The 27,967-nt window shown below is 39.9% G+C and overlaps 2 protein-coding genes across 9 annotated transcripts; one reads left to right on the top strand and one right to left on the bottom strand.

Moving 5' to 3' along the window:
* Positions 1-320: 320 nt before the first annotated feature.
* Positions 321-14,572, bottom strand: FBXO45 (F-box protein 45). Its single transcript, XM_038583156.1, has 3 exons — positions 14,270-14,572; positions 6,529-6,885; positions 321-3,492 (listed from the first exon to the last, which is right to left on the bottom strand). The coding sequence occupies exons 1-3, from the start codon at positions 14,570-14,572 to the stop codon at positions 3,307-3,309; spliced, it is 846 nt and encodes a 281-aa protein (XP_038439084.1). The 3' UTR covers positions 321-3,306.
* Positions 14,250-27,597, top strand: WDR53 (WD repeat domain 53). 8 transcript variants are annotated; one of them, XM_038583149.1, is made up of 3 exons: positions 14,865-14,983; positions 21,305-21,800; positions 26,967-27,597. In XM_038583149.1, the coding sequence occupies exons 2-3, from the start codon at positions 21,321-21,323 to the stop codon at positions 27,561-27,563; spliced, it is 1,077 nt and encodes a 358-aa protein (XP_038439077.1). In that variant the 5' UTR covers positions 14,865-14,983; positions 21,305-21,320; the 3' UTR covers positions 27,564-27,597. The 8 variants fall into 8 exon arrangements, with proteins under 8 accessions (XP_038439081.1, XP_038439077.1, XP_038439082.1 ...); XM_038583151.1 differs by lacking the exon at positions 14,865-14,983 and adding an exon at positions 15,099-15,233; XM_038583152.1 differs by lacking the exon at positions 14,865-14,983 and adding an exon at positions 15,133-15,268.
* The last annotated feature ends 370 nt before the right edge of the window (positions 27,598-27,967 follow it).

Here is a 27,967-nt window from a genome sequence, read left to right as displayed (position 1 = left end):
AAAATATTAGCATTATAGTCTATATAAACAGCAGTTTGGGAACTTAAATTAAAAAGTAATTGTAATACCTTTTATATGATTTAGGGCTGTTATTTTCTCAACTCTCTTTCCCAGGTCAAATCATATCTAAAAGACAGAAGATGCCTAATCACTGAGCCGCGAATTTAAGTATTCAACCAGGCAATACCGACTTGCTTTAGGTGCTTTATAAAATCTATACCTAAACCTACATAGGAATGAAGATGAAATAAATGGCTTAACATTCAAGTCAGATAATGAAAAAAATAATGGCAACTATGAAATGATATTAACCACAGAACTCCTTGTACGAAAAGTTTTAATGAATTGTGAGCCATTGGCCATTACAGACTTTAAGCCTCAATATTTCTTCCCTATGTAGAACCAAATAATTAAAACAGCCTATCTCAAGTTTAACAGAAAACCATAGTATGAATAGTAATAGTCTGTTTACACATCTGCATGCTTCGCTAAAGAACCGAAGAGAATGCTCCCAGTTTCCCAAGTCAACAAAGTAAATTCAATTACACATTTTTCTTTCCTGATCATAGTTTTAGTTGAAATACAACTAATACTGTTTTGCCTTTCAATTGCACATTTTATCCAGCATACAAGTATTTTTCCCATTATTTTCTCCTTTGCCCTCAATATGCTTGTGAGGTAGTGAAGGGAGGGAGCAAGGATTTTTTTTTTTTTAATTTTGCAGATGAGAAAACTTAAGGTGAATTTAAAACTCAACCTTAGCAGCATACTGAAATCACCCAGGAAGTTTAAAAAAATCCTTATGATCATATCATACCCCAGACTAACATCAGAATTTTAGGATACATCAATATTTTTCAAAATGCACATGACTCCAAAGCTAAGTGTGAGAATCACTGGTTTAGAAGATTTATACTTAACCTTCAGGTACAACTGTATTCTACTTGAAAGCTCTCTCAGTATCAACAAGAGATTCCTTTTCCTTAAACATTGTAACAGTTTAATATTCTCTATACAACTACTATTGGTCTCCAGTAATAAAATAATCAGGTTATAAATGAAGGCTCTTGATTCCCCTGATGTTTATTCTAAATATGAACCTCCATTTTATAAAATCTGCAAATAGCATATTAGAGAATTTAAGTCTTTGAGATAAGAATGGCTTGTTGTTAAATACTTAGGCAATTATTTGATTCTAGGTTCAATGTGCAATAACCATGTGTTTCTGTTTTCCATTCAGCACCTTCCAAACTTTGTAACAAATGAATGTTATACTAATAGGACAAAACAGAAGTTATAAACAAAACTCAGCAAAAGCTCTTGGAATTGGCTATATCACAACACCCTGAAAAAACACCAAGCACATAAGGGACTTCATTGTTTCATCATTTATCAATCTGCATCCTGAATCAGTTCTTTTCTTCAAATTTTAAACTTTGCCAAATTGAGTTGTTCTACACCAAGAAAAATCAATTTCTGTAGCAGCTATATTCTCTAATACATTTAACATATAATTTCACTCTGTACTACTAAATATGGTTTCCAGGAGGGTTCTTTTTGACATGGATATTAAAAAGGATCTTTAACAGATTTTGCTTTTAAGCAACATACCAAATACACAATAAATATTTGTAAACCTGTCAGGTGGCAAAAATAGATCTTTGTTCATGACTGAAATTCCCTGCTTCATAAGAATATTGATAATCTTAACTCTCAAGGAGCAACCCAAAAGCCCCAGCCAGCTGCTTGCTGTCCCTAATTTGATTAGATTTAAAACAAAATTACACACAGCAATAAGCTCAAAGGCAAAGATTATACCTGCCTTAGTCAATTCTTATCACAAAGATGTATCTGAAACCATGTATTTATATACTTTCATACAGAAAGATGATGGTTGTTTCTCTTATAAAAGAAAATCTCAGCTCATATATGTTATTAATTCAAGAGTATTAGTGAAATCAGATTTATTAGTCAAAAACTCAGAATAGGAATTAATGTCAAGCTCTTCTATAAGGAAACCTTCAAAACATTGCCAACCTGAAGTTTACAGCACAAGGTATTTTATTTCAAGTCCCATGGGGGCAATTATCTATAATGAGATTAAGAACATTCTTAACCTGGGTTCAGGCTGGCACTGTTTCAGGTGGGTGAGTAAACATTTTCTTGATAACCCCAATGAAGAGTTTGAGGCTTAGATTTTGTTGCCATGATGTAAACAATATAAAATTTAAAAAAAAATTATAATATCTACAGCATTATAAAGTTACAAAATAAAAGAACCATTAATCCTTTTCCTTAGGTCTGTGACTAACAGCTTTCATATTTGAGGCCTGTAAGAGCAAATGGCAATGTTCTGTGTTGTTATGAGACACTTTCTCAAAAGGCCAAAAAATAAAACCAGATACTAGAGGACGTACATTATCATTACTACTACTGACATATGTATAATTAGAAATAGATTTGCCTTGCCTCAATCTTAAACTAGGAGACTGAGGGATCTTTACAATAATTTTGATCATTAAAAGAAAAATAACCAGACTGTAATAGCTATGGAAACTGTAAACAAAACTAATTTAAAAATGAGCCAATATAACACATCTCCTCTTAAAATCCTCTTCTTTGTAGTTACCTAATTTTCCCTAAATGTTATTCTAATTTTGTACCATGTAGTGGTTTTTAAGAAATTGAACTAGAACAAAGCAACCCCTTTGTCCTATTTTTTTTACAGTTTTTTTTACACACTTATTATATATACAACTTTTAAAATAGCTGCACAATTTTACATCTCACTGTTAGAGAAGTGCAGTCCAGGCAGACCATGCTTCTCAATATATTAAAAATATTAAATAAAACCCAACCAGTTTCATACTTTTCTATTAGTCAAGCTGGCTGGGAAAAAGGGTCTGGAGAAAAAACAGGCAGTTGTAAAACAGGATCAGTCTTTCTTCACAAACACACTACTTAAAAATCTTGCTATTTCCTTATCTTATCCCTTTTATAGCATCTCTAAAATCTCACCTTAAAAGTTGGAAATTAACACATTGCTAACTTAGAGACCAAATCTGTTGCAACATGCATATGTCAACTGCCCACTCAACCAACTGCAACCCTGAGGATTTTTCTGGCCCAGTAGAAAGAGGATACACTAAGATAATCTCTGCTGTAGAGTTGCTTCTCCAGTTAACAATTTCATGTGTTTTTCAGGATGTTTCTTGGGCATGCATGTATGACACTGTCACTTCATGATTCTACTTTCCATAAGCAGATATCTCTTCCATTCTGTCTTTCATTCCAGAAAAGCCACTGTCATCCATCCAAAGGTTTTCCAAGGTAAACCAAAGTCACTTCTGTGTTGCCATATACAGCAGAAACTGCTGGATATAAGCAGACCTTTGGAAGTCCTCTAAAGGCAACCCCCAGGAACTCATATCCACGTTCAAAAGCTAAAGTCTTATCTTCCATGTCCAAGATGACTCGAATTCTTTCTCCTATCTGCAAAGAGACACCAAAAGGTCAGAAGGAAACTCACCAAGTGCATAGCTAGAAGAAATAAGATACAAATCAACAAGCTGAAAACATTAAGAATAGAGAAATGGGAAGTTACTGTTTAATGGGCACAGAGTTTGTGTTGGGGAAGATGAAAAAGTCTTAGGTATAGATAGTGGTGACGGATAAACACATTGTGAGTATACTAATGTCACTGCATCGTACACTTACAATTAAAACAATAAATAACGTATATATTTTATCACAATAAAAAATTACTATAATAAAAACACATAAAGTTTATAAAGCAGTTCTACATACACTTTGGAACTTACATAATCATGAAGAGTCAAACCTGACTATAGATTCTACAGATGTAGAATAAGCGTATTAGTCATTTTATGGGCCACTGCTTTGAAACACCGTTTGTTATAAAAACAGCAGCACTGATTGTTAAACTAAAGCAGAAGCACAATATATCCAAATATTTTCCCACATGGAAAACTAAGCAGACAAATAAGGATGTTTTATTTTTATAATTGAATCTACAAAAGGCTGTACATCTATATACTTGGAGGAGAAAGTCCTAACATTTGCAATAAAAAAATCAAATTTAGTACTTCCCAATTATGTTAATTCCTGTTGTTGTTACTTTCCTTCACTGTATTTTCTGTCACAGACAACTACAAACAGCTGCTTCTTTCTTCCCTTTGCCTAATTTATTAATTTGCGCCCCATTTTATGGACCTAAGAACATCCTCGTCACCATCATCACTATTGCCACCAACAAAACAAACAACAAAAAATAGAAACGAAAAGTTAATATTTTGCTGGGTATTCATTTTGCGGTTTATGTGTATTATCTCATTTAATCCTCCCATCTATCCTAAGATTTATCCCTACTTAACAGAAGATGGAAACTAAAATGACAGAACCACTCCTGGTGAAATTTGCAAGTTTGCTTCACCTTTGATTGAGCGTACAGCATGCACATGCCAGAGAGCAAAAGCAGAAATTATACTAGCTTTAGGTGTCAGAGGTCAAAACCTGGGAGATGGCAGAGCAACTGGAAACAGAGGAAGAACTCTAGAAGCAAGAGAACCACAAAGAGGATGAGCCCCAAAATCTGAGAATAAATTGACCAAATCATTGTGTGATCACAGTCTTACACTGACACAGGGAAAATCTCCAAAGAATCAAGCTGGAAAAACAGCAGCTAGAAGCCAACCCCTCTTTCCCTAAAACCCCCAAATCTGAACAAAGACATAAGCTGCTGTACACCATGGGGCAGACAAGGGTTTACAGTTTGATGAAGAATCAAATCTAGTAGGCAAGTTAACTAGAACATCTAATTTTCAGAAAAATAAAATGATCTCTAGAAATAAAAGATTCCAGTATTTAATACATATTATCTAGAATTTCCAATTTAAAAATGATTGGATATGAAAAGAAACAGAAAAGTGCAATTCATACTCTGGGGGAGAAAAAGAGTCAACAGAAACAGACTCCAAGTAGGCCTACATGTTGGATTTGGCAGACAAAGAATTCAAAGCACTTATTATAAATATGTGCAAAGAATTAAAGAAAAATCTAATATTGATGGACAGATACAGATTCTCAATAGAGAAATGAAAACTACAATAAAGAACCAAATGAAAATTTTAGAGCTGAAGAGTACAATAACCAAAATTCACTAGCCTGGCTTAACAGCAGAACTGAAATGGTAAGAAGAAATAATCAATAAATTTGAAGATGGAGCAAGAGAAATAATCTGGTCCAAAAAACAAGGAGAAAAAATATTTCTTAAACAAGAACATAGCTTCAGTGATAGAAAGACACAGACCACATCAAGCAGTCCAACAACTACACTGAATATAAATGGGTTAAACACTCAAATCAATAGGCAGAGATAATAAGATTGGGTTAGAGAAGACCCAGTTATATGCCCTCTAGGAGACCCATTTTAAAGACAAAGATAGATGATTAAAGTAAAAGAATGGAGAAAAAGAGATACCTTGCAATAGTAAGCTTAAGAAAACTAAAGTTATATTAACATCAGACAAAAAAAAAAAAAAAAAAACATCAGACAAAACAGACTTAAAAACAATGAGTACTGAAATTTCCAACTATACTTGGTAATTTATCTATTCCTTCTTTCGGTTCTGTAAGTTTTTGCTTCATGTGTTTTGGGGCTCTATTATTGTGTGCAGATATATTTACAGTTGTTATATCTCCCTATTTGATTCTCTTATCATTATGAAATGACTCCTTTAAGTCTATAATTCCTTAAAAATTTCAATTTCTTATCAGATTTCTGTGTTTTAAACTCCGTTGACCCTATGGTAATCATATGGCTTTTACAAATAGGAACTATAATTTTGACCCCAGAATCAAATGAATATGGTATAACATTAAGATGAAAAGAATAAAAAAATGCAGTGGTTTGCATGAATTTGCCTGTCTTATAGAAATCACTGATACCTCCTGAGGCCTTGAATCCATAAACAGATTAATGAATAGCAGAGGGTATTTGTATGCATGTGCATAGGTGCATTTATGGGAGTAAGAAGTCTAGAGAAAGTAGATTTGGATGTGCCACGATATAGAAAAGATGACAATCTAGAGCATGAGATGGGAAACTATGGTCATTGGGCCAAGTCTTGCCTGTGGCCCATAAATAAGGTTTTACTATAACACAGCTATGCTCACTCATTTACATATCATTTATGGCTGCTTTTGTACTATTAACAACAGACTTGAATAGTGGTGACCACAAGTCCTGAAATGTTTACTACCTGCCCTGTACAGAAAGGTTTGCCAACTCCCAACTTAGACCAACAGATTGCTCAAGGTCAAATATGTATCAGGAAACAGGGAAATACCAAAAGATTATTAGAGTAGAAAAGAAAGGCGAGTTACACTATTTATTTTTAAATTAAAAGAAATACATACAAAGCTGCTATATAAAATTGTGTAAATTTAGAACAAATCAAGGTATGATTTGACAAAGGCCCACAATTGAGAAACTACCCAGTTTCTCACCTGATATTTTGGTGCATTGTTGCATTGTGGAAAACTGCCATTCACTTCTCCATTATGTAGTAGATTATTGTCCACCAGATTCCAGCCCCAGCTCTGGTCATCACTGCCCAATAATGCCACATAACCTTGGCACTGCATGGGGGCCCGTTTTGTGGCAATTCCAATCACTGCCACAGTGCCCAGAGGGCCTTCCCACCACACTTCCCATGCATGGCGGCCCTCACTGAAACCAATCTTGGTCCTTGCACCATCAGTACTTTGAGCAATGGGGTTTCGATGTAAAGTAAAGCCATTTTTCTTAATGTAGACATTCCTGGAGCAGTCATTAGTGCTGAAGGCATGCTGGAAAGCACGTACCTGAAAAGACGAAAAACACACCAAAGAAACAGAAATTTGATTTTTCTTAAACGTTAAAAAGTACCCAAACTTTAGGGGCACCTCAAGTGGCTCAATCAGTTAAGCATCCAACTCTTGACTTCAGCTCAGGTCATGATCTCAGGGTTGTGAGATGGAGCCCTGGGTTGGGCTCCACCAGCCCAGGGTAGAGCATGCTTAAGATTTTCTCTCTCCCCACCTCTCTGTTCCTTCCCCATCCCCACTCCCACTCATGCATGCTCTTTCTCTCTCTTAACAAAAAAAGTACCCAGACCTTAGGCTTCATGTGTTTGAACAATAAAAGGATATATATATTTTTAAAATTTACATTGTTTCATTTTTTTTATTTTAAAGATTTTATTTATTTATTTATTCATATCTTATGAGAGAGAGAGAAAGAGAGAGGCAGAGACACAGGCAGAGGGAGAAGCAGGCTCCATGCAGGAAGCCCCATGTGGGACTTGATCCCAGGTCTCCAGGATCAGGCCCTGGGCTGAGGGCGGTGCTAAACCACTGAGCCACCTGGGCTGCCCTACATTGTTTCATTATTGATCAAAATTCTGAACTATAGTATAACTTCTGCAAATCAACTTCTTAAAATATCAAAAGATATACACAAGAATCCTTATGTTTTAGAGATAATACTGAAATGTTTATGGATGACAATATCTCAGAATTGCTTTGAAAGTGGGTGGGGTAAACACGTAATTACACGGTCCATGAAATTTAATCACTGGTAAAGTTTGGTGACAGTTTGGGAGGTTCATTAAACTATTTTCTCTAGTCTTGTTTATATTTAGTATTTTTATATCAAAAAGTTAAGGGAAGTACAGTTTATATTGGCAATGCTGTCATCAAAAAAATACTTTAATAGAGAACTTAGTCACAGCAACTCTAAAGTTTATGAAAAATTTTAAGAACCACAAACTATGTTAGATCCTCAGCCTCCTTCCTAGTTATTACTCATACGTTGCTGCAGCACCACTCTCATTTTACCAAATCAAATAACCCCATAAATATCATGTAGTTTCAAATACCAGAATTTATAAGGAGATAGTCATTAAGTGTAGCCACCATTGATAGGACAGGTTAGTTGACCTTCACTAGTCAGTTTTTTAAGCTTCCAAAATACAGTATAAAAATTTCTATCTGTACAAATACTAAACACTTCTCATGCTTTAATAATTTAAAGTTTTTTATTTGGGGGAGGGAAAAAATTAAGTTTCTGATTTGTATGTTTTCTGAAAATCTCTTATTTACTTTATTCAAACTACCTCAAAGCAATCAAAGGCTGCGGACTACTGCTTTAGTTAACCTGAGCCACCAACGTCAGAATCATAGAATTTCATCATTAGGAAGGGCCTCAAAGAAACAGTGCAACACAGGAAGGAGGACACAGACCTAAAAGTCAACAGCTAGTCAGAGCAAGAAGTCAGGTATTCCTTCATCAGTGTTCAGTTACTACTAGCCATTACCTCACTGCTTCACTGTTGCCCTGCACAGCAGAGACATTAAAAAACACACAAAACCCATGCTTGATTTAGAAGACTATAATACTGAAGTTTTTCTACATTTTTTCCTATCTCAACAGATAGGAAATTATATCACTCACTTTTAAGCACATACAAATCAGAACATAAGATCAAATGGGAGAGTAAAATGTCCCCAAAATATTAAGTATTAAAAAACTCAGGGGTTTAACTAAAATATACTTTATAAAATCTTCATTATAAAATATTTAAGTAATACTTACCTATGCCTAGTCCCCAATTCTTATAATTACCCATTGTTTTTCTCTATCCTTCTTCTCTTTGTCACAAAGACACTGTTGCCAGCCTCTTCTTCAAACTGCTAGGACTTCTTCCTATTACTCTGGACTCATCTTTCTTCACTGTCCTCTTTTTTGGTGACCATCCTACTTCTGCCCCCTGAAACACTCCAGAACTCAGTCCTTAACTCTCTACCTAAATTATTTCCAGACCAATCTTTCTAAAACAGCACCTTTATAATAGTTCATCCCAGTTCAACAACCTTTGATGGTTCCCTAACAACTACCATATCAACTGTAAATTATTCTTCCTGGCTTTCAAAACCCTCCTCCAAGTCTCATTCCTTGTACTTCCCTTTCTAACTTCTTACCTACTTTCCTCCTCTAACATATCCAATATCCTCTAAGACCAGATCTAGTCTTGCCAACTCTATGAAGGTATTCTAAACAGGACCACCTAAACCACAATTTCTCTTTCCTAAATTCTTATCCACTATCATTGGCACCACAAAACATTGAAGTCTGTATCTAACCCTACCACTTGATTCTAGTATAAAATATACTGAAAAACAAGAACACCAACACTAATCTTACCTAAACTGATCAAACCTCTCTCAGTCTAGGACAGAAGGGCATGTTAAGAAACACTATGGGAATAAAATCTACAAAGTTTGAAAACTCTAGAGGGTAAATAACCTGGTTTCTTCAAGAGAGATGTTGCAGGAATGGGAGTTAGGGGAGATGGAGGTTGAATTTGTTGGCTAAAATAGCCTTAAGAGATGTATCAATTGCTTGCCATGAGAACCTTATACACATCTTGGTTAAATAAACTGAAAATTAAAAATATAACATTTGACATTTATGAAACAATTGGAAATTTGAACACTGTATTGTCTATATTAAGGAATTGTTAATTTATTTATATTTTATTGATACTGACATTGTGATTATGTTAAGTGTCCTTAACTTTCTGATAATTTTTCTTTTTACTTATATCCTTTATCTTTCAGATATTCATCTGAAAATTTCAGATGAAATGGAAAAATAAATAAATCACAAATTAGCAAATAAAAACAATCCATAGCTCCTGTCTCATAGTCTCATATACAACCTAAACTTTATAACAAACAACTTTAAGACCTACTTCAGGGGGATCCCTGGGTGGCTCAGTGGTTTAGCACCTGCCTTCAGCCCAGGGCGTGATCCTAGAGTCCTGGGATCAAGTCCCACATCGGGCTCCCTGCATGGAGCCTGCTTCTCCCTCTGCCTGTGTCTCTGCCTCTCTATCTCTCTCTTTGGGTATCTCACGAACAAATAAACAAAATCTTAAAAAAAAAAAAAAAAGACCTACTTCAGAATCTAGGTCTGAAAATTAGAGACCATATTATATATACTTAGATACTAAATATGACTGGAATAATTGATGTTCCTTGGTGACATGTAAAATATGAACTTTTAAAAAGAAGACAAATCCTAAATAGACTGGCAACTCCAAATACTTTCCAGTTTTATGCTATCCCACGCATGTTTCCATCTTCCTCTTAGTTACATAAGCTCCCTGGAAATCCTATCTGACTCTTCCTCCTTCCTCATCTCATTCACCCCCAGTCAGCTGTCCACCTATGTAGATTTGTACCTTGTGATAGCTTTCCTAGCCTTTCTCTTCTCTCCTCTACATGCTTGTTCAGGTCTTTTTTCTTTTTTTTTTTTTTTTTTTTATTTATTTATGATAGTCACACAGAGAGAGAGAGAGAGAGGCAGAGACACAGGCAGAGGGAGAAGCAGGCTCCATGCACCGGGAGCCCGACGTGGGATTTGATCCCGGGTCTCCAGGATCGCGCCCTGGGCCAAAGGCAGGCGCTAAACCGCTGCGCCACCCAGGGTTCCCTTGTTCAGGTCTTAAGTATCTCTGGTATAGGTACTAACCCCTGCTCTGTCCAATTCATCTTATGGCCTAGTTTTTCTAAAGCACAGCTCTTATTTATCACTCCTCTGTTCAAACTTCTATGGTTTACAACAGTAGAACAAAGCCCAAACTATACACTGAAGGCTATATGCCAAGAACAACCAAGATATATCTAGTTTCAACTTACCTTTATAATCATATTTCCCACTTCTTCAATTCAATCTCACTAGATCCTTTTATATCTTTAGCCCTTCCTCTAAGCTCCAAACCGAACAACTGCCTATCTGAAATCCCCCAGATATCTCAAAAACACTAAATTCTACTCTACCAAAATTGAACTCTTTGCTATGCCTCCTAAATCTAGCCCAGGTGATTCCCATAATTATATAATCTAGATATCTAGAAGTCATTCTTAGCACCTCCCCATCCCTCACCCCTATTTCCAATCTATTGCCAAGTCCTGTAGATTTTACTTCCTAAATCTTTCCTAAATTTCTCCCCATCTCCTCTACTACCCACTTCCTAAATGATCTACCTGTATTTCTAAGGTCCTCCTCCAATCTGTTCTCTATATCGAAGTCAGAAATAACCTCTTAAAAATGCAAAAAAAAAAAAAAAATCACATCACCAAACCCCCTCTTGCTTACAATTTAAAATGGCTTCCCTATAGTTTGGCCTCAGTCCACCTCTCTCATCTTCTCTCAAACTTGTCTCACCTTGGCTCTCTATGATCTAGCCACACTGATGTATTTTCTGTCCCTCATTCTCATCATTCTCCCTCCTGGAAGGTTCTCTTCTCACCCCTGGCCTTATTGTTCAAGTCTCTGATCACGCGTATTTCCTCAGAGAAAGCCTTTCTTGACCTGCATACCTAGGTCAAATCCTCCATTACTAACATTCAGAGTATTGCTCACCTCTCCTTCATAGTACCTGTCACAGATGCAATTTTATAACTGATTATTTGATTAATATCTATCCACTCCCCCTCCATTAAACTATAAGCTCCACAAACAAGGCATCCATGAGTTTTATGTCTGTTTTTATTCACCATTGCATCTGCAGAAATGAGCACAGTGCCTCGGACTCACTATTTTTTTTAAATAAAAATAGATGCTGTATAGAGCCTTTGCTTTCTTCTTGTCTTGCTCTTGTTCTGGGTAGTAGTTCTTAGTAAAATGTTCAAACCTTCCCTATCCTAAAATTCAGCTCAAATATAATCCTAACCTCAAACCTTCTCCAAGATTCATTCAACTTGTACATCTCTCCTTTCACTGAAATTCTAGTGTGTGTATATATATACTTCTAGTAGATACTGTATTTATATACATCTCTAACAGAAGCAATTTGTATCATGTGTTAGTTATTACTATACATTTTTCTTCTCCTTTACTTGACTGAGGACTTCCTTAATAGGCTAACTTCTTTTGAATTAACCTTTTTATCCTCAAGACATTCAAGAAAAGTTCCCCAACATCTGAACGAACACATGATTAGTACATATCACAGGTGTGGTAGAAGGACATATACAGTGTTAAAAACCTAAGAAACTCAAAATATCTCTCTGGAAGGATACAAAATAAACAGGTAACACAGGTTGCCTCCAAGAAAGGAAACTAAACTGGGTAGCTGGCAAAAAGGGCAAAAGGAAGACATTTTGCTGATATTATTTTGCTTCTTTTACTTGTTGACTCACATGAACACATTACCTAACACACTGTTTAATGAATCTTGACTCATGTAAATATATCTATTACAGACCAGTTACAGATAGGTCTTAATTCAAAATAAGTAAAAACAGTAAGCTTTATGAAAAAATAAAAACTAAATAAAATGGGGCAGCCCAGGTGGCTCAGCGGTTTAGCGCCCAGGGCGTGACCCTGGAGACCCAGGATCGAGTCCCGCATCGGGCTCCCTGCATAGAGCCTGCTTCTCCCTCGGTCTGTGTCTCTGCCTCTCTCTCTATCTCTCTGGTCTCTCATGAATAAATAAAATCTTTTAAAAATAAATAAATAAATAAATAAATAAATAAATAAATAAATAAATAAATAAATAAATAAATAAATCGTATGAAGCCTACCTGTTTTTAGGCAAAATAGGACAAAACTGCAATGTTCTGAACAAAACTCCCCCCTGCTTGGCAGTCTAGTTTCAAAAAGGGTATCTACCCTTTTTAGTTATTAATGTTATTTCTTATGTTTACACATCCTAGGGCAGACTTCATCCTCTCTCCTATATGCTCTGGGTGACTGCTACACTGAAGAGCTGTTATCCATCCGACTGAATTCAACCTCAAGGCCTTTGTTTATAGGACATTGCCTGAAGAATCTTCTCAGCCCTACCATAACCTGTTACTTGAGATTTTTATTTGTATATGAAGGAGGCAGGAATATGCCCAAGAATCTAGGAGGAAAAAAGGCAGCAAAACCAGAATGAGCACATTAGAAGACAGATGGAACAGAAGAGGCACAGCAGCAAGAGGTGAAACTATGAGAAAGTTGGCAGGGAAGTAGCCAGTAACATGGGGACAAGGCAGCATTAGGACGGTTCAGTGGTGCGCGTGGGGCGGTAGGGGACGTTTTATTAAAGGCTGTGTGGGGCAGCCCCCTGGGTGGCTCAGCGGTTTAGGCCGCCTTCAGCCCTGGGCGTGACCCCGGGGTCGCGGGATAGAGACTCGCATAGCGCTCCCGGCATGGGGCCTGCTTCTCCCTCTGCCTGTGTCTCTGCCTCTCTCTCTGTGTGTGTGTCTCTCATTAATAAATAAATAAAATCTTTTAAAAAATAAATAAAAATAAAGCCTGTGTCTTGGGATCCCTGGGTGGCTCAGCGGTATAGAGCCGCCTTCTGCCCAGGGCTTGACCCCAGGGTCCGGGGATAGAGTCCCACGTCGGGCTCCCTGCATGGAGCCTGCTTCTCCCTCTGCCTGTATCTCTGCCCGAACCCCCCCCCCCCGCCCCGTGTCTCTCATGAATAAATAAATAAATAATAAAATCTTTAAAAGTAAAATAAAAATAAAGCCTGTGTCTTGGGATCCCTGGGTGGCTCAGTGGTTTAGCGCCGCCTTCGCTTCAGCCCAGAGCGTGACCCCGGGGTCCCAGGATCGAGTCCCACGTCGGGGCTTCCCCGCATGGGGCCTGCTTCTCCCTCTGCGTCTCATGAATAACTAAATAAAATCTTAAAAAAAAAAAAAAAAAAAAAAAAAAAGCCTGTATCTTCAAAGTTAGCAGAATGTCTAGGACCACACTCACCTATAAGCCTGAAACGTAATGGAGGGAATTAAAGAAAACTTGGGCGAAAAGAGGAGGGAGGGAGGGAGGGAGGGAGGGAGGAGAGGGGAAACAGTCACAAATCAGAGGCTGGAAAAGGTGAGGTGTTAGCAAAGATCTTAGCAACTAAGCCGGTGTCCAGGGAGCTGAGATGATCTAACAAGAAACGGGGTAAGAGCACTGAGGGGGACGGTGGTGGCGGGGAGGGCCTGCCCGTCTCCGCGGGAGAGGACTGGACGCTGGAAGCAGTGATGGATGGGGACCGGGGACTGCCAACTGTCCGACCCTTTAAAAAGTGTGCAGCGCGGAAGTGGGGCGGGTTACGGAGCACGAGTTCGCAGAGAAGAGGCTCTCTGCGGACGGGGAGCGCAGCGCTCCCGGGCTCGCGGGAGAGGCGCCGCCCCGGGCAGCCGGCGGCCGGGCCCTCACCTTGGCCTTGTAGCTGGGCAGGTTGCAGAGGATGTCCGTGCGCAGAGCCTCCTCGGCCAGGCTGCGCGCGCAGAGGCTCCGCCACACCTCGCTGTTCTCGTCGCCGTGCAGGCAGCGGTACCAGTGCTTGCACACCAGCGCGCAGCTCCGCAGCTCCGACAGCTCCAGGTAGGAGAACACCAGCTCCAGCACCCGGCTGGGCAGCCGGCCCCCCGGGCCCCCGCCGCCGCCGCCCGCGCCCGCGCCCGCGCCGCCCACCGCGCCGCCGGAGGCTGCCCCAGGGCCCGGGGCCGGCGCCGCCATCGCCTCACCAGCCGGCCCGGGGGCCGCCGCCGCCGCCGCCGCCGCTCCCCCCCGTCGTCGCGGCTGCGGACGCCGCGCCTCGCTCGCCGCCCCTTTCTCAACCGGCCGCCGGCCCTCCGCCGCTCCCGCCCCTGCCCGGGGGCGTCCGCCGCGCGCCCCGCCTCCCTGAGGGCGGACGCACCGGCCGCACCGGCGTCCCCCGCCCCTCCTCCCCGGCTCAGCGCGGGCGGCGCCACCGCCCGACTCGCACGGCCTGCCCGCGGCGCGCCCGGGGCTCCGCCATACTGGTTGAGGGCACGCAGCGAGCGCGCATGCGCAGCTCTTCCGCGGCGCCCGTCGGCCCCGGATGTGACTGTCGCGCCGGCGAGTGAGGTCATCTCCGGGCGCCGAGGACGGAGGCGGGAGGCGCAGGTAGGAGGCTCGCGCTGTGGCTGCGGGACTGTCCTCCGCTTTGGTCTGGAGTCGCCTTGCTGGGCCCCTTTCCCCGTGAGGTGTCCCCGTGAGGGCCGCTGCCTCAGATCCACCCTCCCGCGCGGAACTGCCCTCTCCTCGCCCTCCGGCCCCCGGCCCCGCCGCCGTCGGCCGCAGTCCGAGCGCCTCCGTGACCCGCAGCCGCTGAAGCCGCCTCCTGGTCCGGCCCCTTCGCGCTCGGCTCGCACCGGTACTTCTCAGGACACGTGTCCCAGCGCGTGTTCGGCAAGTCGGGTCGTCGTTAGGAGCCCTGCCCCCCCCCCGCCCCCGCCCCCAGTGCTCGCGAGCCCGTAGGTGCTTCATTCTTCTGCACGAAGTGGGGCCTTCCCCGGCCTCTCCTGCTAACCCGATTCGTGGGCCGATGAAGTAATCGTGTTTTGATATAATGAGACATCCCAAGAGGGAGGATGGTGTGGGGGCTGTGGTGCTAGATGGCTCCTGGAAGCGGAGGAGTTGAAGCATCATTGGGTCGCACTGCGTTCTCCAGGCGGCCGAGAGCTGTCTGACGCCCTGTAAGGGATGCTTAGGGAAGCAGTGAGCATCCTGTGGACGGGCACTGCGTTAGGCTCCTTCACCTGGGTCTTATATATGATGTTTTTTTAAGACTTTATTTCTTTATTCATGAGAGACACAGGCAGAGGGAGAAGCAGGCTCCACGCAGGGAGCCCGACGTGGGACTCGATCCCGCGACCCCGGGGTCACGCCCTGGGCCGAAGGCTGGTGCTAAACCGCTGAGCCCCCGGGGCTGCCCTTCTGTATAATTCTCAGACAACTCTGCAGTGATTAGTATCGGGTCCACAGACTCCCTTGGTAGTGAACTCCACTGTGTTGCCTGTATGTAATAAGAAATATTTCCAATAGTTCCCCTGCCGTGTATAATACATTTATAGTCCTTCGCTTAAAAGAACAGCTACTACCTTTTCTACTCTCTGGTAAATGGTGTTTGATGATTATTTGCCAGTCCCTTCCTCCCAGATGTTTTTTCACCCCCAGGTGTTTTGTTGTTTTTTTTTTTTTTTTTCTCCCAGTTTAGTAACCCAGATTCTTTACTTGACCAGTGCTAATAACCACAGCCCTTCAATCTTTTTTTTTTTTTTTTAAGATTTTATTTTTTTATTCATGAGAGACAGAGACACAGGCAGAGGGAGAAGCAGGTTCCATGCAGGGAGCCCGATGTGGGACTCGATTCCAGGTCTCCAGGATCACTCCCTGGGCCTAAGGCAGATGCTCAACCCCTGAGCCACCCGGGCTGACCCCCCTTCAATCATTTTGGTTGCTATCCAGCTTTTCCACATCTGAACCAACTTTGGAAAATCCAACCATGTGAAGAAAAGTTAACTTAGACTTGCTATAGTGATAGTAACTACCTTATATTATTTGAATGTTAGTATAATCTCAAGTTTGGGAGTTTTATTCATTATTTTCTCTTTGTTGTTGTTGTTTTTTTAAGATTTTTAGCTATTTGAGAGACAATGAGCATGCATGAGCAGAGGGGGAGAGGGAGAAGCACACTATCCTCTGAGCACGGAGCTCAAGGTGGGGGCTCCATCCTGGGACCCTGAGATCATGACCCCAGCTGAAGGCAGCTGCTTATTAACCAACTAAGCCACCCAGGCGCCCCTCATTATTTATTTTTCAACTTTTAACTATAGGACATCCAAAGAAGGATGTCCTAATTTTGTCTGGGAAGGCACTTAAATTTTTTTGTCTTTTTTTTTTTTTTTTTTTTTTTTTTAAGTAGGCTCCACACTGAGTGCAAGACTCAAACTGATGACCTTGAGATGAAAACCTGAGCTGAGATCAAGAGTCTTACTTAACTGACTGAGCCACCCAGGTGCCCTTCTTTAAAATCTAGAAGAAGGGGATCCCTGGGTGGCTCAGCAGTTTAGCGCCTGCCTTTGGTCCAGGGCAAGATCCTGGGGTCCTGGGATGGAGTCCCACATCAGGCTCTCCCCATGGAGCCTGCTTGTCCCTCTGCCTGTGTCTCTGCCTCTCTCTCTTTGTCTCTCATGAATAAATAAATAAAATCTTAAAAAATAAAAAAATAAAAATAAATAAAATCTAAAAGGATAAGTAGAATTGGTCCATCTGCGAAGGGGACAAAGAACCAGGCAAAATCAACAGACTTAGAGGTATAACACTTGAAAAGGATATGTGGGCACATGGAAGTATAACTAAAGCAGTATTTGGAGATCATCAGTTATTAACAACTTTGGCATTTATCCTGCCAGTCACGGTATAGGTGAGGAAGGATCTGATGAGATATTAATCTAGTCCAGTCATTGAGGTGCCTCTGTGGCAAAGTACTCCCCCTTCCCAAGTGGCCCAGGCAAAATTTCAAAATAGGAAAAGATTTTTTTTAAGTAGGATCCATGCCCAGGGTGGAGCCCAACTCGGGACTCAAACTCCTGACCTGAGATTAAGAGTCAGATGCTTCACTGACTGAGCCACCTAAAGATTTTCTTTAGGACTGGATCCTTTTGTTTCTACAAATCACCCTCCTGACCTTGCCCTTCCCCCATATTTAATACCCTTTTGCCCTCTGACCAGAGTTTCCATGTTTCCCTCCACCCTTTCTAAAAATGCTCTCAAGATACCCCACCTTTCCCTGCCCACTCCATGATCTCACTAGGTGTTGAAGGAATCTATTATCTAATTACAGTAATTCACAATAGGATATGATTAATTGCTGTGCTTGACCTTTTAGACATTACCTATGAGCAGCTTGTTGACCTGATACCTGAATATGTAGATAATGTCACTTATATGTATTTTCTGGCTTTCCACTCCCAGTAAGAGAAAAACAAGAAATAGTGGCTGGACAGCTCATTTCTGAAAGATTGTTTTGATTTAACCCAGATTTAACTACATTTTTTTTCCCCACTGTCTTCTACTACAGTAGTCTTTTAATATGTTTTGATGATGGTCTTTGGGTATGTTTTAAATAATAAATAATTCTGTAGACTAAACAAGTGATTTGAGGGGCTCTGGTTGCTTGGTGATCAGTAGTCTACATGATAAGATTAGAGATCTCTTTTTATTTTTCTGACTAGGTTGGTGATCAGTAAATATCCATGTGATGTAGAGATTAGAAGTTTAATTTATATTTTACACTGGTCCATAGAGGTTAAGGTAGAGCTGACCTTGGCCTTGTGATATTAATAGATACTACTGGTTCCATTGTGGAAAAATTTATAGGAACAGTGCTTTTGCCTATAATAGTTCCTTTAAGTACAAGATCCATATATTGCCTAATTTCTCGCACTTTGGGGTAAGCTTTACCAAATGTGTCTTTAAAGTTGAGTTCATCTTTCCCGTTAAAAAATACTATATTAGGAAGAAAACCTGCTAAAACTTGGTCTGCCAGTCAGCATTTACGTAGGTCCCCTTGTGGGTTGATATGTGATGGAGAAATGGAAGTACTAGAAACTCTGTCTCATTCTTGTCCCAGATAAAACCTAAAATCCCAGTAGGGATCCAAAACCTCTCTGCACACAAAATCCTAAAGCTGTAGAGGGCTTCTGGACTTTAAAGTTGATTCACTGTAGAAAAACTAAAACTAATGTAGGAAAAAAGTGATCAGTCTCAAGAGTTAAAATGATTTGTAACTTAAGTGGCCTTTTGAATGGTTACCTCAAACTTATTTTAAAGTAGTGTATTATCTATATTATGTGACGTCGGTAGTCACCACAGGTGGAAGTCTCTAAGCCAAAATATTAATACTTTTCATTTTAAATTGTGCTAACTGTCCTTTTTTCTTGGCCTATTTTGAATATTTGGCAAAAGTCTTCTTTTGTGGTAGAAAATTATTTAACTACTATTTCATTACTTGTCAGCAAAAATCAAACCTCCAGAGTTCCCTGTCTTTACCTCTCTCTGAGTCATTTCCTCTCCAAACCTCTCCTTTAAAACTTACTTGCTTTGGTCTCTAATTAGTTTCCTCTATAAACTAATTCAGTGCTTCTACTGAAATAAAGTTATCTTTTGTCTTTCCCATTTTGTCATCTTTCTGAAGATTGCTATATATGATTTTGTGACCATGTTTCTGTTACTCCCCTCCTCCCCTCAACCCTTCTGTTATTTTGATTACTGAAAGATTACAGGTCTTTTTAGCAGTCTACTTAGTGATTTTGTATATGTGTGAATGCCTAAAAATGGGAGGAAATAAGCTTTTGTGTTGGGAATAGAAACTTTAGGCAGATTGCCAGTATTTTAAATTATCTTTCAAAACAGTATTAGGAAATATTGGACTAAATACAGGTATCATATCTGAAACTATGAAGGCAACTATGGCAGTTTCTCACTAGGGAAATTCTCCCTTGGCTTATGAAATGAAACATTATGTTTATTCAGATATAGATTTGTTTGCTTCCTTTTGTCTGAACATTTGGAGTTATGTAAATTGCCCTTATTTCCTTTTTCATGCTTTACCCAACAGGCGGTTGAGGCAGGGTAGTATTAGGTGGCAATTTCATTGTATAAATCTGAGATGCCTAGTGTATCAGGAATCAAAATTGTGCACCTAAGTACTACTGTTAAGTGTTAATTGGTGATAAGGTAATTAGAAAGATGTGAGTATGGAGTCCCTGGCTAGTTTAGTCATTAGAGCATTAGAACACTCTCGATCTCAGGGTTGTGAGTTCGAGCCCCATGTTGGGTGTAGAGATAAATAACTATAACTATAAAAAAAAAAAATAATAATAGGGCAGCCCCGGTGGCTCAGCGGTTTAGCGCCACCTTCAGCCCAGGGAATGATCCTGGAGACCTGGGATCGAGTCCCATGTCAGACTCCCTACATGGAGCCTGTTTCTCCCTCTGCCTGTGTCTCTGCCTCTCTCTCTGTGTGTGTCTCATAAATAAATAAAATTTATTTTAAAAATAATAATAATAAAAATACGTGAGTACATTTAAAAGCAATAATGAATTATTCGTGGTTTTGGTTTTTTTTGCTGTACTTTCAGGGAATACTAACTAGTTAGAAAGTATTGTTAAGTGGAATTGTTAGAAAACAGTCTTTATTATTTAAAAGTTTGGGATCCCTTTATATTGGATCCCATGTACAAAGGCCAGATGACTTTGGTCAAATTATTTAACATCGATGAAACTCAAGTTTCATTATCTTTAAAATGGAATAATACTAAACAGAGTGTACTGAATTAGTCTCTGGGGGGTAAACCAAAGGTCTACATTTTTAACCATTTCCCTGGATGATTATTGGTAAAGCATTCTCACATTTTAGCATACATCAGCATCACCTGGAAGGCTTGTTAAAACATGTGGCTGGGCCCCAACCCCAGCATTTCTGATTCAGTTGGTCTAAGAGGGTATTAGGCAATTTATAGTTCTTATTAGTTCCTAGGTGGTGCTGCTGGTCTGAAAGCCATACTTTGAGCACCATTGGTGTAGATCTGTGATGCTACTTTGACCAGCCTAATAAAAATAGGAAAAGTGAGGGGCCCCTGACTGGCTCAATTGGTGGAACATGCAACTCTTTATCTCAGGGTTATGGGTTTGAGCCCCATGTTGGATGTAGAGATTATTTAAAAATAAAATCTTTTAAAATAATAGGAAAAGTAACACTGGTAATACTTGCTGAGCACTCATGTACCAGGCACAATTATATGTGCTTTACATATATTATTTAATTTTCTATCCTATAAAATGGTACTATTATTACCACCCTCATTTTATACAAGTCACCCAGCTAATAACAGGTAGTAGAGTTATTCAGACCCAGAGAATCTAGCTCCAGAGCTCATTTTCTAAAACATTATTCAAATAAGAGATATATCCTGATGATTTTTTAAAATATTTTATTTATTTATTTTGGGGGTAGAGAATGAGCAAGGGAGGTAGAGAGGGGCAGAAGGAGAGGGAGAAAAGCAGGCTCTCCACTGAGCAGAGAGCCAAACATGGGGCTCAATCCCAGTACCCCAGGATCATGACCTGAGCCAAAGGCAGACACTTAACCAACTGGGCCACTCAGGTGCCCCAATAATGTTTATTCTTATGTGGGTCTCACATCAAATGCTGGTAGACCAGGTTTGCCTGGGGCTCTGATTATAAAGAAAGCCTATTTATACATACGCCAGCCAGGTGCCCCACAATCCTGTGTCCAATTAGGCTTTTGCAGACTTGATTTTCACATGTCTTTTTTTAGATGTCTTTTAAAAATATTGAAGTGAAATACTGCATATTGCACTTGTTTGCTACCATCTAGTTCTTAAATAAGAGATGATAGTTTTTTCCCCCTCTTCACAGAGTCTCCTGGGCCATAATGGCTGTCAAGTGGACTGGTGGACATTCTTCTCCTATTCTCTGCCTGAATGCAAGTCAAGAAGGGCTAGTGGCTTCTGGAGCAGAGGGTGGTGATCTCATGGCTTGGGGTGAAGATGGGACTCCTTTAGGACATACACGCTTCCAAGGGGCTGATGATGTTACCAGTATCTTATTCTCTCCCTCCTGTCCCACCAAGCTCTATGCCTCACATGGAGAAACCATTAGCTTACTGGATGTCAGGTCCCTCAAAGGTTCCTTGGACCATTTTCATGTGAATGAAGAAGAAATCAATTGTCTTTCATTGAATGAAACTGAAAACCTATTGGCTTCTGCTGATGACTCTGGGGCCATCAAAATCCTAGACTTGGAAAATAAGAAAGTTAGCAGATCACTGAAGAGACATTCCAATATCTGTTCCTCTGTAGCTTTTCGGCCTCAAAGGCCTCAGAGCCTGGTATCATGTGGACTGGATATGCAGGTAATGCTTTGCAGAAAGTACTTGGGTAATTTCTGTTCCCTACTAACATGTCTTTTCTACGTTTGCATCATAAGCCTTACTTCTGCATGTTTAATACTAAATTGACAAAGCCTTGTAGGTTTCATTCACAAAGTGACTATTTCTCCGTTAGCTCTCCTTTCTTTATGCTTAAGAGTCATAAAATCTGGGAATTCAAATATTTGATTCTAAACATCTTTTTAAGGGTGTCTGGGTGGCTCATTGGTTAAGTGTCTGCCTTTGGCTTAGATCATTATCCCAGGGTCCTGGGATCAAGTCCCACATCAGACTCTCCCCAGGAAGCCTGCTTCTTCCTCTGCCTCTCTCTGTCTCTCATGAATAAGTAAAATCTTTAAAAAATAAAAGAAACATCTTTTACACAAAGGAGCATGCTGAAGGCAGACTTTTATCACCTGCGCTCTACAAACTGTGTATTGTGTTTTGTTGTTTTAAAAAGAGGGACTGAATTTTTTGTTTTTACTTTAAAATTCTGTTAAATTAATTGAAGTACTGTGTATTGGTGACCAAGATCAGAGCATTGCATTAATGAATTTTGAAAGTAACATCACAAATTAGGCCAAATTCAGAGGAAAACCATCAGGAGAGTAGATATACCTAGAAACTCCATTTTTGGGGGGAAATGAAAGTGTTTAATTCTTGGATTCTGTAAGAGGAAAAAGTGAAATGTGCTAGTCTAAATAGAAGTCCTAGGGAAGCAGATTTTGGTTTAATAGAAAGCAAGCTTTCAGATAGCTTGAACTTTCCCATAGCAGATGTACTTCTTAAAAGTAAATCTTGTATCACTAGAGTGAGACTGATCATGGCTTCTCTTTGGTGAGCACTTAGTACTTGCCAGTGCTTCACTATATAGTAGTTTCCACTCTAATCACACCCTGATAGTTACTATTTTCTTTTTAGAAATGAAACTGAGGTTTAAATTAAGTGTCCACATAGCTGTCTGAATTAAGATTCCAAACTTCAGTCTCTGGTTCCAAAGCCTGTTTTTTCTGTGACACCAGAGATATTGAGCAGTATATATCAATAGTAATATGGTAGAAAAGGTTCTTGGTCTGGGAACAGGCGACTTCTAGAAAAAGAGCCATTGTTTATTAATGACTTATGTGCCCTGTACTGTTCTAGGCATTTAATTTACATTCTTAACCATGTACAGTATCTTTCAAGACTCTGATTCCATTAATAGCATCAAAGATTTTGTCTTTCTACCTTTTTGGCCAGGAGTCTTTACCACTCCGTTCTCTACCCTCTGCACCCCCTCATAAGTTAGAAATAAACACGGCTGGTTGTTGTTTTCATAATGACTGCCATTACCCTCCCCCAAGCTACTAGTATTTAGTAGGCAGAATCAGGGGATGTCTTACAGTGCTGGGACAGTCCCTAAACAGTAGAGAATTGTCTAACCAAAAATGTCTGTAGTCCCTCTATTGAGAATCATTCTACACTGGAGGTGCACGGTGACCCTACGACTTATAAACTCCTTTTCCACTCCCTATGTCTTGACTAAGGCCTTACAAACCCGCATTTTCTACCCTCATGGGTGATAATCTGCCTGCTGGCTTGTGCAGAAAGACCTACACCTCCAGGTGGCTCAATATTTTAAGTAGATAGATTGTACAGTATCTCTTTGACTCATCATTCTTTCATCCTTAAACTATACCAATTGTCAATCACTGGTTCATTAATTTACTAGGCATGGCAGTAAGCAATTAGGTGCAAAAAAAGACCTATATACTTTTCAGATTAGCTAAGAAATGGGCATCCAGAATTTATCATTTTGCCTCCAGTTCTAGGAGAGAAGTCACAGTGGCAGGCAACTGCTAGAGAATAGTATAGGATATAAATATTTTTTAAAAAAAGGATATAAATATTTTGTGAAAGGGAGGTTTAGGTAATTGCTTGTTTGATTAGACGTGCTAAAAATTCACCGTAGATTAATTTCTGCATTGGGTTGTGCTATGACAACAGCGATAAGAGAGTACAACTTTGCTTTTAGAAAATTATTTTCCTTGGGACACTTGGGTGGCTCAGCAGTTGAGTGTCTACGTTCGGCTCAGGACGTGATCCCAGAGTTCCAGGATCAAGTCCCACATCGGGCTCCTGCATGGAGCCTGCTTCTGCCTCTGCCAATGTCTCTACCTCTCTGTGTGTCTCTCATGAATGAATAAATAAAATCCTAAGAAAAAAAAAAAAGAAATTACTTTCCTTAATTGAGGTTGAAAGTAATATCTTCCACAGTTTGCTTCTTAAAACCTGGTTACCCAGTATTTTTCTAAACTTTAAGACTAGCCAGTCTATGGAGGAGTCTAAGAACGTAGGCATAATTATGAAAGGGAATTCTTATAAGGTTAATTTGGAGAGCACTTTCTCTCTGAACAAATATTTTATCTCAAGGTAGGAATTGAATTATTGCCATACACAATAAATATGTTCAGTGTACCTACCTTTGTCATTATTAAGATTACAGTACCTAGATAGGTTTAATAATTAGACAAAGCACACTTAGTGGAGCAGGGACCTTAAAGTGATTTATTTATTTATTCTAAAAGATTTTATTTATTTATTCATGAAGTACACAGAGAGGCAGAGGGAAAAGCAGGCTCCATGGAAGACCTGACGCAGAACTTGATCCCAGGACCCCAGGGTCAAAGGTAGATGCTCAACCACTGAGCCACCCAGGCATCCCTAAAGTGGTGTGTTATTAAGACATTTGGGACTGCTTAATTTTTGTTAAGTAGCTACTAAATATATGTGTAAAGTATAACATTAAATAAATACATGGATAACCACCACTCAAATATAGTTTTCTCATGTAAAGACCTTTGGAATTTTAAGACCATCATATATTTCTGTGGCATACACATTGATTTTTATTTTTATTTTTTTTTTGTCCTTCCTTTGTCTTTGATACTATTTTGTCTTTAGCCAAATAGCTACTGCTAGCCACTTAGTATAGTATTAATAAATCTAATCCAAAAGGGGTTTCAGTGCTTTCCTTGATAGAAATAGAATATAAGTGTTATTAGATGTCACTTCTTTTGGAAGCCTTAGTTGAAGGAAGTTACCTTCAATTAAAAAACAGATGCTTAATGTCATCAGCAGTAGTAATCTTGTCAGTTCAGATCTATGCTTTTGACTGAACACAGTCATGCTTATCTTAGTGTCCATTTTAAATTGTGAGTCATAGGGATCCCTGGGTGGCGCAGCGGTTTGGCGCCTGCCTTTGGCCCAGGGCGCGATCCTGGAGACCCGGGATCGAATCCCACATCAGGCTCCCGGTGCATGGAGCCTGCTTCTCCCTCTGCCTGTGTCTCTGCCTCTCTCTCTCTCTCTCTCTCTCTCTCCCCCTGTCTGTGACTATCATAAATAAATTTTTTAAAAAAATTAAAATAAATAAATAAATAAATTGTGAGTCATAATTAAGGGCTAATACTAGATAGTAAAATATGGAGTACCTGGGTGGCTCAGTCAGTTAAGCATCTGACTCTTGGTTTCGGCTCAGGTCATGATCTCAGGGTTATGGAATGGAGCCCTACATTGGGCTCTAGACTCCATACAGAGTCTGCTTGAGATTCTCTCCTTCTCTCTTTGCCATTCCCCCCACTTGTGTGTGTACTTTCTCAAATAAATAAATAAAATCTTTTTTAAAAATCCTATATGGTAAAATAAAGCTGTTTATTCTCTTAAGTATGAAGAATATTTTCCTTTTCAGATTAGTTGCTGTGGGAAGAAAATGAAATACTAGATTAATAGAGTAAATTCACAAAGCTTTTTGTTTTGTTTTAAACAGGTTTTAATTAGCATTTCATTTATTTCATCTTTTAAAAGATTTTATTTATTTACTTGAGAGAGAGAGAGAATGAGCAGTGGGAAGGGGCAAAGGTGGAGAGAGAGAGAGAGAAGCAGACTCCCTGCTGAGCAGGAAGCCTGATGCAGGGCTCCATCCCAGGCCCCAGAGATTATGACCTGAGCTGAAGGCAAAGGCTTAACCAACTGAGCCGTACAGGCGCTCCTAGCATTTCATTTAAATTAACTTAGTAGGTCCAAAATCGTGGTATGGAACAATAAAAAACTACATATACCAGGATGTCGAATTAACCAACAGATAGGTATGGAATTTTTTTTATCTTTTCTAGGCATTAGCAAAGATAAACTAAATATCGGGGCACCTGGCTGACTTAGCCAGTGGAGCACACTACTCTTGATCTTGCAGTCGTGGGCCCACATTGGGCATGGAGTATCCTTAAAATTTTCAAAAAAGAAGAGTTAGGGCAGCCTGGCTGGCTCAGCGGTTTAGCGCCGCCTTCAGCCCAGGGCCTGATCCTGAGGACCTGGGATCGAGTCCCACGTCAGGCTCCCTGCATGGAGCCTGCTTCTCCCTCTGCCTGTGTCTCTGCCTCTCTCTCTCTCTCTCTCTGTCTATCTATCTATTTCACGAATAAATAAATAAAATCTTTAAAAAAAAAAGTTAAATCTCAAGAAAATGACAAGCTAGTAGTATATGTTAATTAATAGCATACAAATTAAATATGGGAAAGAGAGAAGTGGGCTAGAATAGTTAGGAAAGCCTTCCTTAGAGGGATAGGAACTTGAGGTAAGCCCCTAAAATGGGTAATACAGGTAGTGTGAAGCGAAAGAGAAAGCATTCTAGATACAAATTATTTCAGTAATAATCTAGATTTCATTTATTTACTTGACAGGCTTTTTGACTTGTAACCAGCATAGACTAAAATTAATAAATTTCATAATCTATTTTACTTGCAGAGATGAGTGTACAATGACTTAAAGAAACTGGCAACTGCTTAAGAATATTGGTTACACTTTATTTTTTTTTTAAGACTTTATTTATTTATTCATGAGAGACACACAGAGACAGGGAGAGAGAGAGAGAGGCAGAGACACAGGCAGAGGGAGAAGCAGGCACCCTGCAGGGGGAGCCTGATACAGGACTTGATCCTGGACCCTGGGATCACAGCTGAGCTGAAGGCAGACTCTCAGTGCTGAGCCACCCCAGGCGCCCCTGTCAGACCCTGTCAGACTACTTTGATGACTGTGTTAGACGTGGAATAACCATAATAGTTGAGCAAAATAGCTAGACCTCTCTTTGACTACGTAACTCACTCTTATTTAAAGGTGATGCTGTGGAACCTTCAGAAAGCGCGGCCAGTCTGGATTACAAATTTGCAGGAAGATGAAGCAGAGGAAATGGAAAGCCCTCAATCACCTGGTCAGCTTTTAAACCCTGCTTTAGCCCACTCCGTGTCTGTGGCATCATGTGGCAATATTTTTAGCTGTGGTGCAGAAGACGGTAAGGTTCGAATCTTTAGGGTAACGGGAGTTAAGTGTGAACAAGAACTGGGGTTTAAGGGACACACTTTGGGAGTATCCCAGGTCTGCTTTCTGCCAGAATCCTATTTGCTGCTTACTGGAGGGAATGATGGGAAGATAATGTTATGGGATGTAAGCAGTGAAGTTGAAAAAAAACAGAAGAGTCCTACAAAACCTACCCACAGGAAGAAAACTAAAAGAGCAGCTTATACCAAGCAGAGTGGAAACACTCATGTTCCAGTAGCAGGTGAAGAAGAACATGGCAAGATTATACCAAAGCTAAGTATTGAACATGGAGAAAAGGTGAACTGGCTCTTGAGTACAAAAATAAAGGGGTACCAAAATATATTAGTAGCTGATCAAACTAGTTGTATATCTGTGTATCCCTTAAAAGAATTTTAAATCCAATAAAAACATTTGAAACTGCAGCAACTTTTTTAGGTTGAAAAAAAATCCTGCTTCTTCATTTTTGTCATTCTTAATGTTTGTCATATATAGAACAGTACTGTTCCACTGTATAAATCATAAGGCATTTGAGTGAAAGATAATTGGGTAATACTTTATATAGTAAATGACTTCTTAAAATTTGCTACTAAGATTCACTGAGTAATGACCATATGCCAGCCATTTTACATGTTTCATTTCTTCCAATCCATGATACGGGTGATTTCCTTCATTTTATTGCGATAGTAATTGAAACTCCAAGCAATTAAGTAACAAGGAACCAGGAAAATTGTGGGCATGATTACTTAAGGATCTTGGTTGTCTTGTCAAGCCTCCTGCCTCAGGGAAGCCCACGTGTGATC

The sequence above is a fragment of the Canis lupus genome, chromosome 33 (genome assembly GCF_011100685.1).
Source record: "Canis lupus familiaris isolate Mischka breed German Shepherd chromosome 33, alternate assembly UU_Cfam_GSD_1.0, whole genome shotgun sequence".
Taxonomy (NCBI): domain Eukaryota; kingdom Metazoa; phylum Chordata; class Mammalia; order Carnivora; family Canidae; genus Canis; species Canis lupus.
Note: the sequence above shows the minus strand (reverse complement) of the source record. Positions and strands in the feature narration are given on the sequence as shown.

Excerpts from the sequence above, each read along its gene's own strand:
- FBXO45 (XM_038583156.1), bottom strand. The coding sequence starts at position 14,572 with ATGGCGGCGCCGGCCCCGGGCCCTGGGGCAGCCTCCGGCGGCGCGGTG. Across the intron at positions 6,886-14,269 it reads TGCCCAGCTACAAGGCCAAG|GTACGTGCTTTCCAGCATGC; the intron begins GTGAGGGCCCGG and ends TCGTCTTTTCAG. Across the intron at positions 3,493-6,528 it reads ACAATGCACCAAAATATCAG|ATAGGAGAAAGAATTCGAGT; the intron begins GTGAGAAACTGG and ends GTCTCTTTGCAG.
- WDR53 (XM_038583148.1), top strand. Across the intron at positions 21,801-26,966 it reads CATGTGGACTGGATATGCAG|GTGATGCTGTGGAACCTTCA; the intron begins GTAATGCTTTGC and ends TCTTATTTAAAG.